The sequence below is a fragment of the Hevea brasiliensis genome, chromosome 5, assembly GCF_030052815.1.
Source record: "Hevea brasiliensis isolate MT/VB/25A 57/8 chromosome 5, ASM3005281v1, whole genome shotgun sequence".
Classification (NCBI taxonomy): Eukaryota; Viridiplantae; Streptophyta; class Magnoliopsida; order Malpighiales; family Euphorbiaceae; genus Hevea; species Hevea brasiliensis.
In genome coordinates, this window is record NC_079497.1 from 8,399,855 (window position 1) to 8,416,674 (window position 16,820).

The 16,820-nt window shown below is 34.7% G+C and overlaps 1 protein-coding gene across 1 annotated transcript; it reads left to right on the forward strand.

The window, feature by feature from the left end:
• Positions 1-5,286: 5,286 nt before the first annotated feature.
• LOC110659754 (acyl-CoA-binding domain-containing protein 4) lies at positions 5,287-13,911 on the forward strand. The gene is made up of 18 exons (XM_021817792.2): positions 5,287-5,570; positions 6,252-6,322; positions 6,831-6,894; positions 6,988-7,059; positions 7,279-7,473; positions 7,636-7,713; positions 8,038-8,148; positions 8,306-8,372; positions 8,448-8,509; positions 8,964-9,103; positions 9,585-9,711; positions 9,790-9,904; positions 10,983-11,071; positions 11,606-11,689; positions 11,772-11,960; positions 12,073-12,228; positions 12,425-12,484; positions 13,434-13,911. Exons 1-18 carry the CDS (start codon positions 5,412-5,414, stop codon positions 13,620-13,622), a joined length of 2,028 nt encoding a protein of 675 aa, XP_021673484.2. The 5' UTR covers positions 5,287-5,411; the 3' UTR covers positions 13,623-13,911.
• Positions 13,912-16,820: the final 2,909 nt, after the last annotated feature.

Here is a 16,820-nt window from a genome sequence, read left to right on the forward strand (position 1 = left end):
TAGAGATTGTACAGCTGTGATATATTCTTAGTTTCTTATTTTAGGACTGATATATTCTTTTCCCTGATTTGGAGCTAATTAGTCTCCTAAATTGTAGCTCTTTTGTATACCATATATACTAATTGTACACATTGATTCAAAATATAAGAAAAAAAACTTTTTCTTCTCATTTCAACTAAAAACTCCTTTCTCTCTCATCTATTCTAGTAACCATTAGAGTCCATACGTAGCAAGCTAGGAAGAAGGAGAGTCAACTACCATCGTAATTGCGCCTAACTGATATTGGGAACAATCAATATGGTTTTCCAAATAATCATTAAGACCCTTAAGAAAACGAATCACATAATCATGCACCAAGTAATCTTTCATTTTTGTTAAAACACCACAAGAATATTGCATTTTGCAAGAACAAGACGGAATTGGCATAAAATTCAATAGCTCATCTCATAAAATCTTTAATTTTGTAAAATAATTAGTTAACCGACTTTTCTCTTTGCTTCAAAGCATAAATCTCTTCCAGTAGATCTGAGATCCGCAAAACATTTCCTTGAGAGAATCTTTCCTCCAAATCATTCCACACATTAATTGCTTTGTCTATCCACCGCAGGCTTTGTGTGATAGACTAAGAGAGAACGAATTATTTAAGAAAGCACCATGGTATTGTAACGCTCCTAAATAGAATATAGGGGATCGGTGACTTGAGGAGGAGCTCTCAAATTACCATCAACAAATTTCAATTTATTCTTGGAAATAAGAGTTATACGCATTAATGATAGTTTGACCCTGTGAAAACAGGTGAAACCAAGACTAAAGCATGATTTTCATTTGGATGCGGAAAGTATGGACTTGAAGGATTTGCAGCTGGATCATTAGACTGATTTGCAGCTTGATTAGCAGCCATAAAAACAAGAATTTCTCAAGAAAAGAAAGGAAAATTTTCAGAGAGAAAAGAAATGCTTTGATGCCATGTAGAAACTTTAAGGAAAAATGGAATTCTCATTAACTGAATGAGCAACAGTTCAACATAGATACATAAATAATACAGAAGTTTAGTAACTGCTTCCTTAAGAGAATGAGTATGAAATACACATGGCATGAAGTTCTAAGTAATATTGGCGCCACTGACTACTTCTTTACTCATGTGGTTTAATAGTTACTACTCTCTCTTCACATTTGTCTTTGCTACTACTCGTCATTCGTCACCATTACAGGTGCTCTAGAGTTGTTAGAGCTCATTGCCTCACTTGGAATTATTGGTTTGTGCGTCTTGGTGGGAGGAGGTGTATGGTGCGGGAGAGAGGAGTGACGGCAAAGGGAAAATGGGAAGTGGGGTTTATCCTAAGTAATTTTTTTTTAAAAAAAAAAAATACACATTTAAGGTAATAATTGAGCAATTATCCATGCAAAGGTCATTTTGACACGTTAGCTCAATTATACAACGTGCTATCTGTTAGAAATAATGTAAAGTTCACTTAGTTTATTTTTTAATAAATTAAAGTGTGAGATGGAATAGTTTGAAAGTTTAATGTAGATTTTTTTTTTTATAAAGTTTATGAGTCAACTATGTATTTAGCAAAAAAAAAATGTGAAAAATATGACACATTCAATATTACATTTTTATGTGAAAAGGTATAATGTTCTTGTCAGATGTATTATCAACCTATCTATACACTCACTTTATCTATTAAAAGAATTTAATGGGTTTCTTTACATTTTGTTTAGATGTAGGGAAAAGGGAGGGTATAGAAAAATAAATAAGAAAAAATAAATTGGAGTTGTCATTTTCTATTGTTTAGAAATGAAGGGAAAATAAAGAATATTTTATTCTTGTTATTTTCTCTTCAAATTAGAGAGAAAATAAAATAACTAAAGGGAAAATTTATACTTTAATTGATGAGATTATATATATATCTTTATTTTTTTTTATTTTAACTTTTTAAATAATTTAAAAATTTAAGAGTAAAATAATAATTTAAAAGAAAAAGTATTACTTTATTTTCTTTTATCTCTTTTCAAATGTAACACCCCTAATTTTTAAATTTATTATTTTTGGGCAAATATTGATGTTTTAATTTTATTTAAATTTTAGGAAATTATTTGAAATTTTTTAGATTTTCGAAATCGGATTTGATTTCTCGAAAATATAAACTTTGATTATTTTTAAAAATTAATTTAAAGACCACGTGGCAAAACTAAAAATATATTTGGAGTCTTCGAATTTTTATGAGTTTTCTGGAATTTTTTTCGGAATTTTTGGACCTCGTTTTCAGTCCCAAGGCAGAGTAAAAATTTAAAATTTTGTATTCTGAATTGAACGGACCGAATCGAACCGGATCGAATCGGACCGGCTTCTTCCTTTTTTCTTCCTCCTGGCGCGCGTCCCGACCTCCCTCTCCTTCTCTCCCGTTTTCTCTCTCCTCCCTCCTCCCCTTGCCGGGCCGCCGCCTCCGCTGCCACCCCAGCCCGCCGCAGCCTCCCCTGCCACCCCTGCCCGCCAGCGCCCGTCCCCAGCCGCCCCAGCTCGCTTGCCGCCGCCTGGAACACCGGAAAAAGACGCCCGAAGCGACGCGACGCGCAAGCGCACCGCTTCATCTTCCCGGCCGATCCGGCCACCAATCGGATTGGGTCTTATGTCTAAATTCATCTACTCGTCCAGAGCTTTCCATAGACACCAAGAACACCGAAATCCATCTAGCGGTTTGTCCAATTTTTGCTCGGGAAGTTTTAGCCCATTTTGACTTTTGGGCTAGATTTCTCGTAAACCGTGAATCCCACAAGAAAACCGAGAGTACCAGAGCGCTCCACTCGTTGAGAGTTTCGCGACGATATAAATTTCAAATTTTTCCGACACCGTTTTTCGGTAGGTCCCACGGAACTTCGCAGTGTTTTTCTGAGCATTTAATGAGCTTAGAAAATTCCGTAAAATTTATGTACTAACCCCCGTGTTGTGGGCTTCGTGTAGGTATCTTTAATTCGTGGAAATTCGACAGTTGTCCGGGTCTGTGAATTTCCAGCCAGACAGACCGGCTACCAGAAAAAGTCTCCGAATTGAATCGAGGTTTTGGCTACCCCACCATTGTCAGATGTCCCGAGAGCGTCCCTGGAGTCGGAATCGGCAAAGGTAAACTTGAACCTTGCTTTTTCGTAATTTTCTAGTGCTTAAATAGGATTAAAAATCCATAAAATATTCGTTGTAGTTCAAAAAATTATGGTTCTTTTTGCAATAGCCTAGTAATATTGCTAAGGACCGCGGGGCAAAGTTTTGGAATTTTTAGAGCTTATTTGTGTAGTTTTTGCAAAAATAATCAATTATAAGGACTAAATTGATATTTTACATATTGTGATGGATGACTGATTTGATGGGCCCAGGAGGGGCTGTGTGATGTGATTGAGTTGTGGATATATGGATTGTGAATATAGAAATGCGTTTTGAACCCTTTTTTCAGGTTGGGTAGGTCCTAGGTATAGGGGAGACTCTGCAGGATTTTCGGCACGACTTAGGACGTATTTGGTCTTTTTTTGATTTGTATTGAGTCAATTGTATTAAATAATTATAATGTAATTGTCAGGTGAGCCGGGACAGCCTTCTTCCTCCGCCCAGCCGCCACAGTGATTGCTGTCAAGTCTGTGAGTAAAATATTAATTTTAATTGTAATTTCGATATTATTATATGTTCAAGCATGCCCATGCATCACTTATATGTATATATCTATGTAGTTAAACTCTAGGCACGATTTATGTTGCATTCATAACTGTTAAAGTGCCATGGATGTTGTTGTGGTAATTTGGAGCAGTGTGCGTGCGTTGACGTGCGTGTGATGTGGTGTGGACTATGGATAAGACGGGTAGACACGGCTTGAGTTCTTCGCTGGGACCCCGATTTGGTTTATTAAGCGAAAATCTGGCTTGAGTTCTTTGCTGGCACAGGTTGGATTTAAGAGAGCTGTATAGGGGATCAGCTCTCATATATTATTATTGATATTACTGGGTGTGTGAGTGCTCCAAATTACCTTTTTGCTGTTATGATGTGAATTTGTTGCTGATGTTGCATTTCACTCTACAGGATGCATTAGCTTTAGATAGTTATAGAGATTATGGTTAAAATTGATTTTACTCTCTGAGTCGAACGCTCACCCTGTTCAATATTTTTCCAGGCCACAGGAGGATATTTTTGGAGGTTAACCTGCTTTTCTCTCTCGTAGATCGTTTATTTATTTTTGTGTAAACCTGTTAACTCTTAAAATTTCCGCGTATGTTAGAAATATTTATTTAAATTAAGTCTGTAATGTGAATTCTTATTTTGGATATGTAAAATTATTATCACATGCATGTTTGATGGACTGGATGAGGGAGCTGAGCTTTCATTTATTTTTATGATGATATGAGTATGTGGAGGGTAAGCTGAGCTCCCTAATTGAGTATTTATTGTGTTTACAGGTCGGGTGAGTCAAAAACTCCCCGTTGAAAGGTCTATTTTATGGCCAGACTATGTCCGGTTGTTTTCTTGAAATTGGGCCCAAATGGGCCTTAGAGTTGGGTTAAGGAATAGTTAGGCTTACTACGGGCCTCGGGGGCTTTAGGCTGGCCCAGGTCCTAGTGCTGGTCCGGCCCATAGGTTAGGTCGTGACATCAAACATGAGAAAATAAATTTTATTTTCCTTTCCTTTACTATTTTTCTCATATTCCAAATAAAAAGAGAGAAAATAAATAATAAAAAATAAAAATATTCTCTTTCTATTATTTTCCTTCCTCCTCCGTTGCATTTTCAAACATAATGTTATTCCTTTAAAATAATCATTTACAAGAAAATAATCTAAAAAAATATTATACAATCATGCATGAATTTTATATTTTTAATAAATTATTTTTTTATAATTAAAAAAATTAAAATTTTTATTATAAATATAAAAATTAATAAAAATAACTAAATTAAATTCTTATAAAATTATAATTTTCAACTGTAAAATATGATTTATTAGTATGAATAATTTTTTTTTACCTTACACGTGAAGATTGCACAATGATAAGTGCTAAATTTTTTTGAATGCTATAATACAAGTATAAGAAATAGTATAAAAATTAGGAGCACGCAATGTATTGGATGGAGATCCACTTCCAGTTATCAGATTTTTACAAAAACAAACAGATCGCATTCCAAAATCCAATTACACCAATTCAGACGAACAGCGCCAAACGTGCCATTATAGTAAAATTATATCATAGTCGCAAACGCAAGCCAAACGTGCCATTATAATATTATATCATAGTCGCAAACGCAAAGCTGATTTCGTTTCGGACGTGCCATTAGTTTTTACAACTCATTGCGTTTCGAACGAACGCATAAACCGCACTAAAAAACTTACAAATCAAATCTTAAGAAAGCATATAGAGAGAAAGGGAGGGAAGAGGAAATGGCCATGGCGAGGGCAAGCTCTGGCCTCGCGTACCCGGACCGATTCTATGCAGCTGCCGCATACGCTGGATTTGACGGATCCCCTAACTCAGCCAACAGCGTCTCCTCTAAGTTCCAAAACGACACTGCCTTGCTCCTCTATGCTTTGTACCAGCAGGTGCCCTACTCCTCGGTCCTGAATTTTTCAGTATTGTTTTACTTTCGCCGATCCAATGACTTTCTGTGCTTCGTGATTTCGCTTTATTGAATCCTTTTTCTCTATGCAATGGTGCTCTTGTTTCGTTATTCCTGATAATTTTGAGCTGAGATTTTGATAATTTAGGTGCTTTATTGCAAAATTAGCGAAGAATTTGATATTTCAAATCCATGAAGGTGCTTTGAGTCATTTGCTACAGGTTTATTGTTTTAGTGCAATTGTTTGTTCAGTTCTTTGCTTTGGTTATCGTCTACTCATCTATGTTGGGAATTGCTGCTTGTTCTGAGACTGTTTGAGCGCGGACGTTGAGTGGATCTAATATTAGGGAATGACAATGGGATATTGAGAGTGCTTATTCCTAGACTGGAACACGATTCTTGATGTATTGAGGCTAATTCAAATGAATTATATGGTTTTGTTGTTATTTCCTGTCTTTTTTTTCCAATTAAATAAACACTGGTTGGATTAAGTTGATAATTTTTTTGCATTGTTGTTTTGGTATTTGCTTGCTGATCGGTTTGCGTGCATGGAGATGGTAGTTAGTTTTTTGAATGGGTTGCCAGATCTGGAGACCTCAATCAGGGATTGTTTCTTCTTGAGGATTTTTACGAAAACTAATCGTGCTAATTACATGTGTTGCAGGCAACTGTGGGACCTTGTAATACACCAAAACCCAGCACTTGGAATGCTGTAGAACAAAGCAAATGGAAGAGGTGTGTGTGCTTATGCATATGTATTTATATTTTGTGCTTAATCACATTTCATAGGTTAGACATGCACACACATATCTTTCTTAGCCATATACCTCAATGATTTCTCAGTTGTTTTGTCCATGTGAATGAGTGGTCTGTAACTCCTTATAGAACGTCAGTTACGGAATGCATGTTCTGGAAACTTGGCACAAATAATTTGAAGGAAATGGAAACAAAAATTGTTAGGATAAAGTAATATGTGAAAAGATGATAAATATTTATAGCAGAGATTTGGGTAATGTTGTGGAGAATGGCAGTTGTACAAATTGATTTGCATTTGTGTGTGCTTGTAGTAGGCGAGTAGCATAGTCTGAGTTCTTTATAAATTTCTGAAGTGATAAGTTACACAATGATTTAGGTAGTGCATCACAAGCATTTTATGACTATGGTGTACATTTTTTTTTGATTTTCCTAAGTCTTTCTCTACCTTGTTGACAGTGCTTTTCTAAAAGTGTTAATGTTTATGCAGCTGGAATGGGCTTGCCAACATGCCTCCCACTGAAGCAATGCGTCTCTTTGTGAAGATATTGGAGGTTCATAGCACTGGATTTTTAGGTTCATGTTTTCATGAATTACTTGGAATATGGTCTAATTATTATTGTCATTATTCTTTTCTTCTTGGGTAGGAAGAAGACCCAGGTTGGTATTCTAGAGCATCTAACTTTGTTTCTGAGCCTGTTTTAGACATCCAAACGAATGTGAGTACAGTGGGAATTATTTAGTGTGGTTTATCTTCATTTCTTTTGGTGGTGCACAATTTTTACCATCTTCATTCTTTTCTTCCAAATGTTTTTCTTGATTGATATTTGTGCTACTTGATAGAATGTGAAGAATATTGAAATATATATCTGTGAATATATGTTGAGAATTTCAATGACCTTATGCTCATAGATATTTTCAAATTTTGCTTGCCATAGCATAACCCAAAAGTTGAGCATGTTGTCGAGAATGGAAACTCTTCCCCAGAGACAAAGACTATTTCCAGTGAGAATGGGAGTGTTATAGAACCTCAGGATAAAGATGTTGTCTCGGAAGGCTTTGGTTCAGTCATTGTTTATGATCAATGGATTGCCCCTCCAATATCTGGCCAACGCCCAAAAGCCCGATATGAGGTATAGCGTGATTATCACTTTTGTCTTTTTAAAATTTGAACTGGTCTGGGTCTTCTTCTTCTTCTTCTTCTTCTTATTATTATTATTATTATTTCTGTTCCCACTTTGTTACCATCCATCCTCTCCTCTGAACAAAGTCTTTTCATGTTTGGCACTTGTCAGCATGGAGCAGCAGTTATTCAAGATAAGATGTATATATATGGAGGAAACCACAATGGTCGTTATCTTAATGATCTTCATGTAAGCATGTTATCTTTCACTTATGCATGTATGCTTGTGGGCTGCCTCACAGACTGGAGTTTTATTGCTGTATGTGGGATTAAGCTTCAAATACTAACTTGTTGAATTTAAATGGAATCCTGCAGAATTTTAACTGCTTCTGGAATTCTTTTTCTGTTTATTGAACTGATGTTGGAATTTTCTAAGCAATATATTTTATACTCCAGTCTCTTTTAAGCATTACATTTTTTTTTTGCTAAGCTGTTTACTGTTGAAAAGTTTTTTCTTTATGTATCAACATTACTTCTTAAAGAACTTATCTCAAATTTTGGAGCAACAATGCAGGTTCTGGATTTGAGAAGCTGGACTTGGTCTAAGGTTGATGCTAAGGCTGGGGCTGAGTCAGATGAATCAAAATCTCTAGCTACAGTAACTTCCTGTGCTGGTCATTCCTTGGTTAGTATGTAACTGAATATTTTGTTTTACTGTGAACTTGTGGTAGCATGATCCTCACAAATATATGTAGCTTTTGCACTGAAAGCGAGCATTGTCCTGATATTGGATTATGCCAATCAAGTGATGTAATATGATAATTTCTTTTCTGTTTTCACAGATAGCTTGGGAGAATAAGCTTCTATCAATTGCTGGACATACTAAAGATCATTCTGAAAGCATTCAAGGTACAATAAAGGATTATTAATTTGTTTTGCTGTGATTTCCAACCAGTCTAATGCTTTATTCCATTTCCATGACAGTGAAGGCATTTGATCCACAAACACGTATTTGGTTGACCTTGAAGACGTATGGGAAAGCACCGGTACATCACTTAAACACCTTTGACAAGCCAAAATGGAGGAAATTAACTGAAACATGTTTCTTTCTCTGCTATATCTTCTTCTCACTATATTAACTAAAACATCTTCTACAAATCAGAATGAAGGAAATAAGTTACCATACTGGTGTACCCTGTGCTCTTAACCTTTGATTCTGAGATGGCTGCTTCTGGTTTTCTGATGTTTTTGTGACGCTAAAGAAACTGAAAAACCAAATTTATAATTATTATTTTGCTAACTTCGTAGATTTTGTGGCAAGATTTTGAGCTGAAGGTGGTCAAACATTTGGAAATGGTGAAACTTGAAATGAAATTTTGTATTAGAATTGTAAAAACATAATTTTGAGTGACACAGGAATACTTGGACTCCGAAAGATTCTTTATGATATTGATTGCTTATGAAAAAAATATAGGAATTATTGCTTTTATTGCATTGCAGGTCTCACGGGGGGGTCAATCTGTTACACTTGTTGGGACAAGCTTAGTGATTTTTGGCGGACAAGATGGAAAGAGATCTCTGTTGAATGATTTGCATATTCTTGACCTAGAAACTATGACTTGGGATGAAATTGATGCTGTGTAAGATGATTCTGGCGTTTTTGGATGCTAGCCTCTGTTTTTTCCGTTTAATACCTTCTTGTTTTTTATGGTTGAGGAATGATTAAGGTTTTATGGAGTCTTTTGATAGGCAGGTAGCTAGTATGTCATGAATTAGAGACCACAAGTGTGGGATGCTCAGTGCACTGTTTCACCCTTTTTATGATAATAGGAGATGTTTGGATTCTTCTGCTGGGTGGTGGTCCTGTAAATTTCTTGTACCATGTCGATTCAAGTTCCATGTCTCCACATAAGTAGGATTCATTTTGAATGAACTCAGAAGTCACAACCAAATATGATTTCATTGTTGTACTGCATCATATCTCATATTTCAAATTCAAGCCTGATTCTTAAGATTTGATTGTAAATAGATCATGTGAATTTATGTTGAACGATAGTGATTTTCAATAGGTGTTGTTGAATAACACTTTAGAGATTAATTTTTCCTCCTATTATTTTGTAGTGGCGTGCCTCCTTCTCCAAGGTCTGATCATGCTGCTGCAGTTCATGCAGAGCGCTACCTTCTTATTTTTGGCGGTGGTTCACATGCTACTTGTTTCAGTGATCTGCATGTGCTGGATTTACAAGCTGTAAGATAAATTATCTCAATGTTCTTGTTCTTGTGTCATAGGATTGTTATTAATACCTGTCATGTAATGGCTTTCCAGATGGAATGGACAAGACCAACACAACAAGGGGAAATACCAAGTCCACGGGCTGGACATGCAGGTGTGACAGTTGGGGAGAATTGGTTTATTGTTGGTGGTGGCAACAACAAGAGTGGTATGAATATTCTATCTTAAGCATTTAACTGCATTTTTTTAATGCTTGGCATGTTTACTAAGAAAAAGAAAAATGAAAAACAAAAAACTAGAAAAGAAACAGTAATTCACTTGAAGAATATCTTCTTGAGAATTGCTAAATGCTGATCCTAACCCAACTCAAACCTGTGTTGGTCACAGTGTTGACTGTTGAACTAATTTTTCTATAAATGATCTAGTGGTGCTCACTGAATTAACACAATTTCTTGGAATGTATTTCCAAAATTAGCCTAATTTGTGGATCTTGTGTTTACAAAACCTTTTGAGACCATGGATTTAAATCTTGGTCATGGCCACAACAACAGTCACGATTGTGTAACAGAAATGGGGCTTTCGCAGCCATAATGTAATGGTTATGGTAATGGCCTATTTGTTAGAAAACTGATAGATATTAATAGAATCAACTAAAATTAAGAGATCCAACTAACTAATAAGCATAAATACATATAATAAAGACCTTGATCCATGATTTATATTATTTGTTGACAATTAACTTAACTAACTAGCGTGAAATAGAGTAGAGGATAGAACTCTAACATTATGACCACCAAAAAGGACATCTACGAGGATCATGATCAATATTCTTTATGGAATCATTTTAAAGTGGGTTAAATAAATTAAAAGCAGCAGCTCAAAGGGTCATTTGAGGAGAAGGAGAGTGTCAGCAGCTTGGGAAAGAATGGTATATTTGCTTCTGTTTCAAAAAAAAAAAAAAAGGTTTTATATGGCAAAGGGGCAAGGCCATTTCTTAACTGAAAACTAAACTGATTTTATTCCTATCGCCCTTGTGTCAGCACGTCAGTTTACATGTTCTGGTTGTGTCCAACAGTAATATTTTCAGTTCCATGGCTCCAAGGATGATATCTGAGTGATTTTTCAGAAGAAGCTTCATATTTCTGGGCATTTTAATAGTTATTGGTGAAAACATGTAGCAGAATAAAATGGGTATTGGTCCTGGTTTTATACTTTTGTGTTTCAATGATCAAAACTATATAATATCATTAAAGTGTTCTACATTTCTTTTGGTTAACATTTTACAGGGGTCTCTGAAACTGTTGTCCTCAACATGTCAACACTTGTTTGGTCTGTTGTAACTTCTGTTAAAGGGCGCGTTCCCATTGCCAGTGAGGTATTTTATGAGAAGGCTATACTATTTGCTTGCTGTAGTACTGGAAATTTGTACACTATTCAGTTGCATGTCAATTGTGGGATAGATGAAAGTGTGCATGAATGCTTGAGTTTAATCTTGCATCTTGAATATCTAAGCTTTTTTGTGAAGGATATCAAACCCGAATTGAACTTTATTTCATGCTGTGCTAAATTCTCAGCTATTCATTATTGGCAATAGTCAAATTATATTTGCTTGAATTTAGTATAAATGGAAATGCTGCAATGTAATTCAGAAGCATTCTTCAGTTTTCATTTGCCTATGCTAATTTGAGTATAGTCCGCCATTACTTGTCAATACTAGTATTTCATGTTATTTTCCCTAAGAAATTTTTGCTCCTATCAATTTTGTGATGAATTATTTGAAGGTTCATTAAGGTGAAATGTAGGAAACTGATGGCAAATAGAATGGTAGCTAGCCTTTTCCAACTGTTAAATTGTTTTTCACTCCCAGGAATTGGAGTAGTGGAATCAATCTGACTGTCTTTTATTACAGGGGTTGAGTTTGGCTGTGAGTTCCTACAATGGTGAGGATATTCTTGTATCATTTGGGGGATACAATGGGCGTTACAGCAATGAGGTTAGCTGTGATTTTAACTTCTTTTAGTATAGCTCCTTTCTCCTCACACTTTTCCTCTTTCTGATTTTAATGTTTCTGTTAGGTGAATGTTATTAAACCCAGCCACAAGTCTACCTTGCAATCAAAGATTGTGGAGACTTCAGTGCCTGATAGTGTTTCTGCTGTGCATAATGTTACAAATGCTACCAGAGATTTGGAATCGGAGTTTGAAGCAGGCCAAGAAGGCAAAATAAGAGAAATTGTTATGGATAATGTTGATCCAGAGCCCATGGTATGCCAAATTGAAAAATGTGTTCTTTTTTTTCACTGCTGACAAATTAACACTTCTATCATGTGTATCATCATCCACTTCCTCTGTACTTAAAATTTTGGATTCACTTCAGAAATCTAAGAGTGAAGTATCCAGTGAACATCTTATAGCAACTTTAAAGGCAGAAAAAGAAGAACTGGAATCCTCTCTTAGCAAGGAGAAATTGCAAACTGTCCAATTAAAGCAAGAATTAGTTGAAGCTGAGAATCGTAACACTGATCTTTACAAGGTAAAATCACCAGACATATTTTGATTAGTTAGTAGTTCCTAAAGCTCTTCTTCTGTGCCTTGTACTTACAATTCAATTATCTAGCATCTGCTTTTCACTAATTAAAAATTCTGTGGATCATGGCACATAAGAGGTTCTTTCTCTTACCCTGGAGCAACTTTTTAAATGACCAAATTCTGTTTTCTTGGCATTTTAGGAACTCCAATCTGTGCGTGGTCAGCTTGCAGCTGAGCAGTCTAGATGTTTCAAATTAGAGGTATGTCCTAGCTATTAAGCACATTCTCTTTTCTTACTTCCTGCAGTTTGATTATGGGCAACTATTTGACAATGCTACCTTTTGTCTTGTATGGTTTGTAGCCCATAATTCAAGAACTCAGTCACCTTGGAAACATATCATGAATGTCTATGAATAACTTTATGTGTGTGTGTGTGTGTTTTTTCTTTTTTCTTTTTTTTTTTTCTCTTGTTTGGAGACAAGTCATAAATGTTGAAAAATATTCTTTTATAGCAAAGGGAATTGGAAAGAGAAGGCCCATTTTTAGTCTTGGTAAATTCCATTTGTTGAGGGTGGCTTTGGTGTAATGATAAAGTTACTTTATTTGTGACTTAGAGGTCATGGGCTCAAGCCACGGAAACAGCCTCTTTGCAAAGCAAGGGTAAGGCTGTGTACGTCAACTCTCTCCAGAGCTCGCAACTATGAGATGTTTCGTGCATTGAGTCACCCTTAAAATCTATTTCTTGTGATAGGACTAAATAAGAATAGACGAGTAAGTTCAGCACTTCTAGGAAGAATAACCTTTTATAATAACTATTCACTCGAAGTATTGTTATGTTACCTAATTTCCTATGAATCTCAATAAATGAGACCAACATAAAGAATCACCATGTAAATTACAACAATAAGAAAATAAAAGTGTCGGCCCTCCCTTTTTTCATAATGGAAAAAATATCCCACTGAATTGTTGATGTGTTTATAAGGAATGGAAGGCCTTCTTTCTTGTAATAAAGAGTGAATTCAGTTAACTGAGAACCTCTAGCAACTTTCTTAGATATCTTTGTAGTTTGAGGCTGCCTCATGATGATCCATTTAGAATGATTTTCATTTACTTGCTGTTGTTTAAAATAGGACCAGCTTTAAAATTGTTGCCCTTCTTGTTGCATGTTAGATTGAATCTCTACATGCTAATTGCTCCTTGAATGGACAGGTTGATGTGGCAGAACAAAGACAAAAGCTTCAAACAATGGAGACATTACAAAAAGAACTAGAACTCCTTCAGCGGCAAAAGGCAGCTTCCGAACAAGCCGCCTTAAATGCAAAACATGGGCAGGCCTCTGGTGGCATGTGGGGTTGGCTTGCTGGAACCCCCGGTGGCCAAAGAGAAGATGAAGCCTAAATTTTGTCAAAGCCTTTTTAAGTAGCGATCGTTAGATTGGTTCTCATTAATCAATTTTTCTACCAAATATTTTTCTTTTACTTAGCCCATTTCTTTCTGTGATGAGAATAAAGATATCAAGCTTTTGTTGGCCAGAATGAACCCCCATGGGGGGTTTTGCAGGAAAATATGTACTGTTAGTTTATGTAGTTCATATGGCCATTGCAGCAATATTTTTTGCGACTCCAATTTTCAAAGAGTTTGTATTTGAAGATAATATATTATTTGAATTAAGTATAGGTTTTCTTTATTCGCTATTCAAATTTGACGAATTGGGAGAATTACTTTGTTATGGGCATGGAAGTATAGATGTTATGTCAAAATTTTCTGATCTAATGCTAATGTAGGCTTTCTTAGGGAGAGAATTATTTCTGATTTTGCTGCCAAAAAAAAAAAAAAAAAGAATTATTTCTGATTTAGGTTGATTTCATCTTTACGAGAAAAGGGTTTTTTCGTGACGGTAAATTCTCAATCACGCTTGTAGTTGTTTATAGAAATCATTTTTGTATAAATGAGTTTTAGTTTAATGATATTATAATTATTTTCGAAGCTTCAAGGAGTTTGAGCTTGAGTCAATCACAACTAATTATGCACATATAAAAAATTGAAATAATGATTTTAGTTAAAGCATTTTCTGCGTGAATTATAAAACTGTTTTGCCTTTGTTTGAGAGTGAATCATTGCACTTAAAAGAGTTGAAAACTATTGCCTGTAGTTTCATATAAATAGTTTTTTTTTTTTTTTTTTCTTGAGAGAGAAATAGCTTGATATAAAAGTTGATTCACAGTAAAGTTAACAAGTGCTATACCTAAAAATGTTGCATGGGAATGTAATTTCATTCTTTGGGTTCTCTGTAATTTCATGCTTTGGGTTCCCTGTTCTTCAAGTTGGGTGGCTGCACGTGGTTTATGTGTGGTCGAGATCCCAGCAGTGCCGCGTGATCTATGTTTCGCTCTTTGCTAGCCAGCGCTCTTCTCTAAGGCGTCGGGGGTTTTGCTCTGTCCATACGTGTTGGGTGGGGAAGACGGCTCTGGAAGTCGGGCTTGTGCTAGGTTTCTGGATGTTTGACTTTTGGCCTCTTTTCTTTTTGCATGGCTTGTTCTGATTAATAGAGTGAGGTCTTCGGCTTCCTTTGTTTAGACTTCGTAGCTAAGGATAACATCGGGTCGTATTTTTTGTAAGCACTGATTTGGTTAAATTTTAATAAGATAAATTTAGGTAATATATAATTAAGATGAGTTTAAATTTTAAATATTAAATATTTATTATTTAAATTTATTTATATAAATATTTAATTAAATATAAAATATATATTTTTATAATAATATTTATAAATATTATTTTATATAAAATAAAATTTAAATATTTTATAGAATTATTAAATTTTTAAAATATAAATTATAAATTAAAATAATTTTTTAGGTAGAGTATTAATTAAAATATATAAAATTAAATGAGTTTGAGTCTTTTTTCGGATAATAATAATCGATTTGAGATAAATTCAGGTTAAGAATAAATTTTAATCTGATTTGAAACGAGTTCTGATTTTGAAAATTTTAAGATAATTTTCTTGAATATCTTACTCGTTGTCATCCCTATACATAATAGAGCTGTTAAGGTTTTGACTGAGGGGCCTTGGGTCTGGGGTCTTAATATTTTAACTTTTTTCTTTAATAAATGAATGGTTTACAATGATTAAAAAAAAGAAGGAAAAAAAAAAGTTAGGAGTGAGCATTTATTTAATTTCTATTGAATTATCAAACCGAATTACTGTAATTTAAAATTTTGATTAAGTTTATCTAAATAATTCAGTTAAACTTTAATTATTTCAAATTAAAATTTTAATATTTATGAAGTTATCTTTAATTAAATTTTAATAGTATTTGTAACACCCCTATGTTTATTAGGTCAATACATTTCACTATTTCGATGACCAGTGTCTGTTCGGATAATCGGGATGTCTAGACGTATGTCTATATCATCTAGAAAAGCACTGAATAAAATTTAATAGCCAATATATGAAGGTGAAATTGAAATAAGAAAAATAAAGTATAAAGGGTTAAATGAGCCAAGGCCACAACGATGGGTGACCGAACCAGGAAGTGACTACAAGGTCAGCCGTAACCCTTATTTCGTATGGGACATTATGACACCGTAGGCCTAGGAATAATTGGGAAGCTAGTGAAAATGAGAGAACCACAGAAAAAAATTGAGAACAAGGTCAAATAATTGAATCAGGATTCATGAAGTAATTTAATGCTAATGGTAAATCAGATCAGACCGGTAAGGGGCAATTTGGTCAATTCTCCTTAGAGGTGATTCTGGGCTTAAATGTCCAATAAAATATAAGAAATTAAATTTGTGAAAAAGAATTAAAATGTGAAGAGGTGTGTAGAGAAAGAAAAGAAATTTTCAAATGTTAATTCTTTTATGACATCACTTCTTATGCAATTAATATTATAATTTATAATATTAGAAAATTTAAGATAATTATGCATAAATAAAGTCAAAATTAAAAGAAAATAAAAATTACTTCTTCTTTTCCATCCATGCCATCCCTCTCCTCTCTCTTTTCTCTCTCTCTAAATTCCTCCATGGCCATAAATTTTCAAGCTTTCAAAGCTTGAATTAACCCCATAAATCCCACAAATTTCCTAAATAAATCTTGTAATTCAAGCTTGGTAAGAAGATTAGAACAAGAATTTGAAGGAAAACTTGAAGAAATTGGAGCTTAGGAAATTCAAGAAAAAGGCAAGTTAATCAAATCTCTTTCTTTAATATAAGTGCTTGAGGTTGAATTCATGTGGATGAGTTTACATTAAGAAATTTGAAAAATCTTGCATGGATGGAGTTCCATGAATTTTGGCCAGCCATGGGGGAAGGGTGATTGAAGTGAATTGAATGGAATTAAGTATATAATTAAGCTTAACTAAATAGGTAGAAGTGATTAGTATAGTGAATTGAGTAGGGATTGATCATAATGGGAAATTGGGGGGAAAATTGAGAATTTGGGGAATTGATGCAATTTGACCTAATTGATGCTTAAATTAGTCAATTAGTGTGAAATGGAGTGTGATTGCATGATTGAAATTGGAATGGAGTTGGGTGTGGTAATGGTCAAATCTGAATAGCCTGACCATGGTCCACTTAAATGACCAT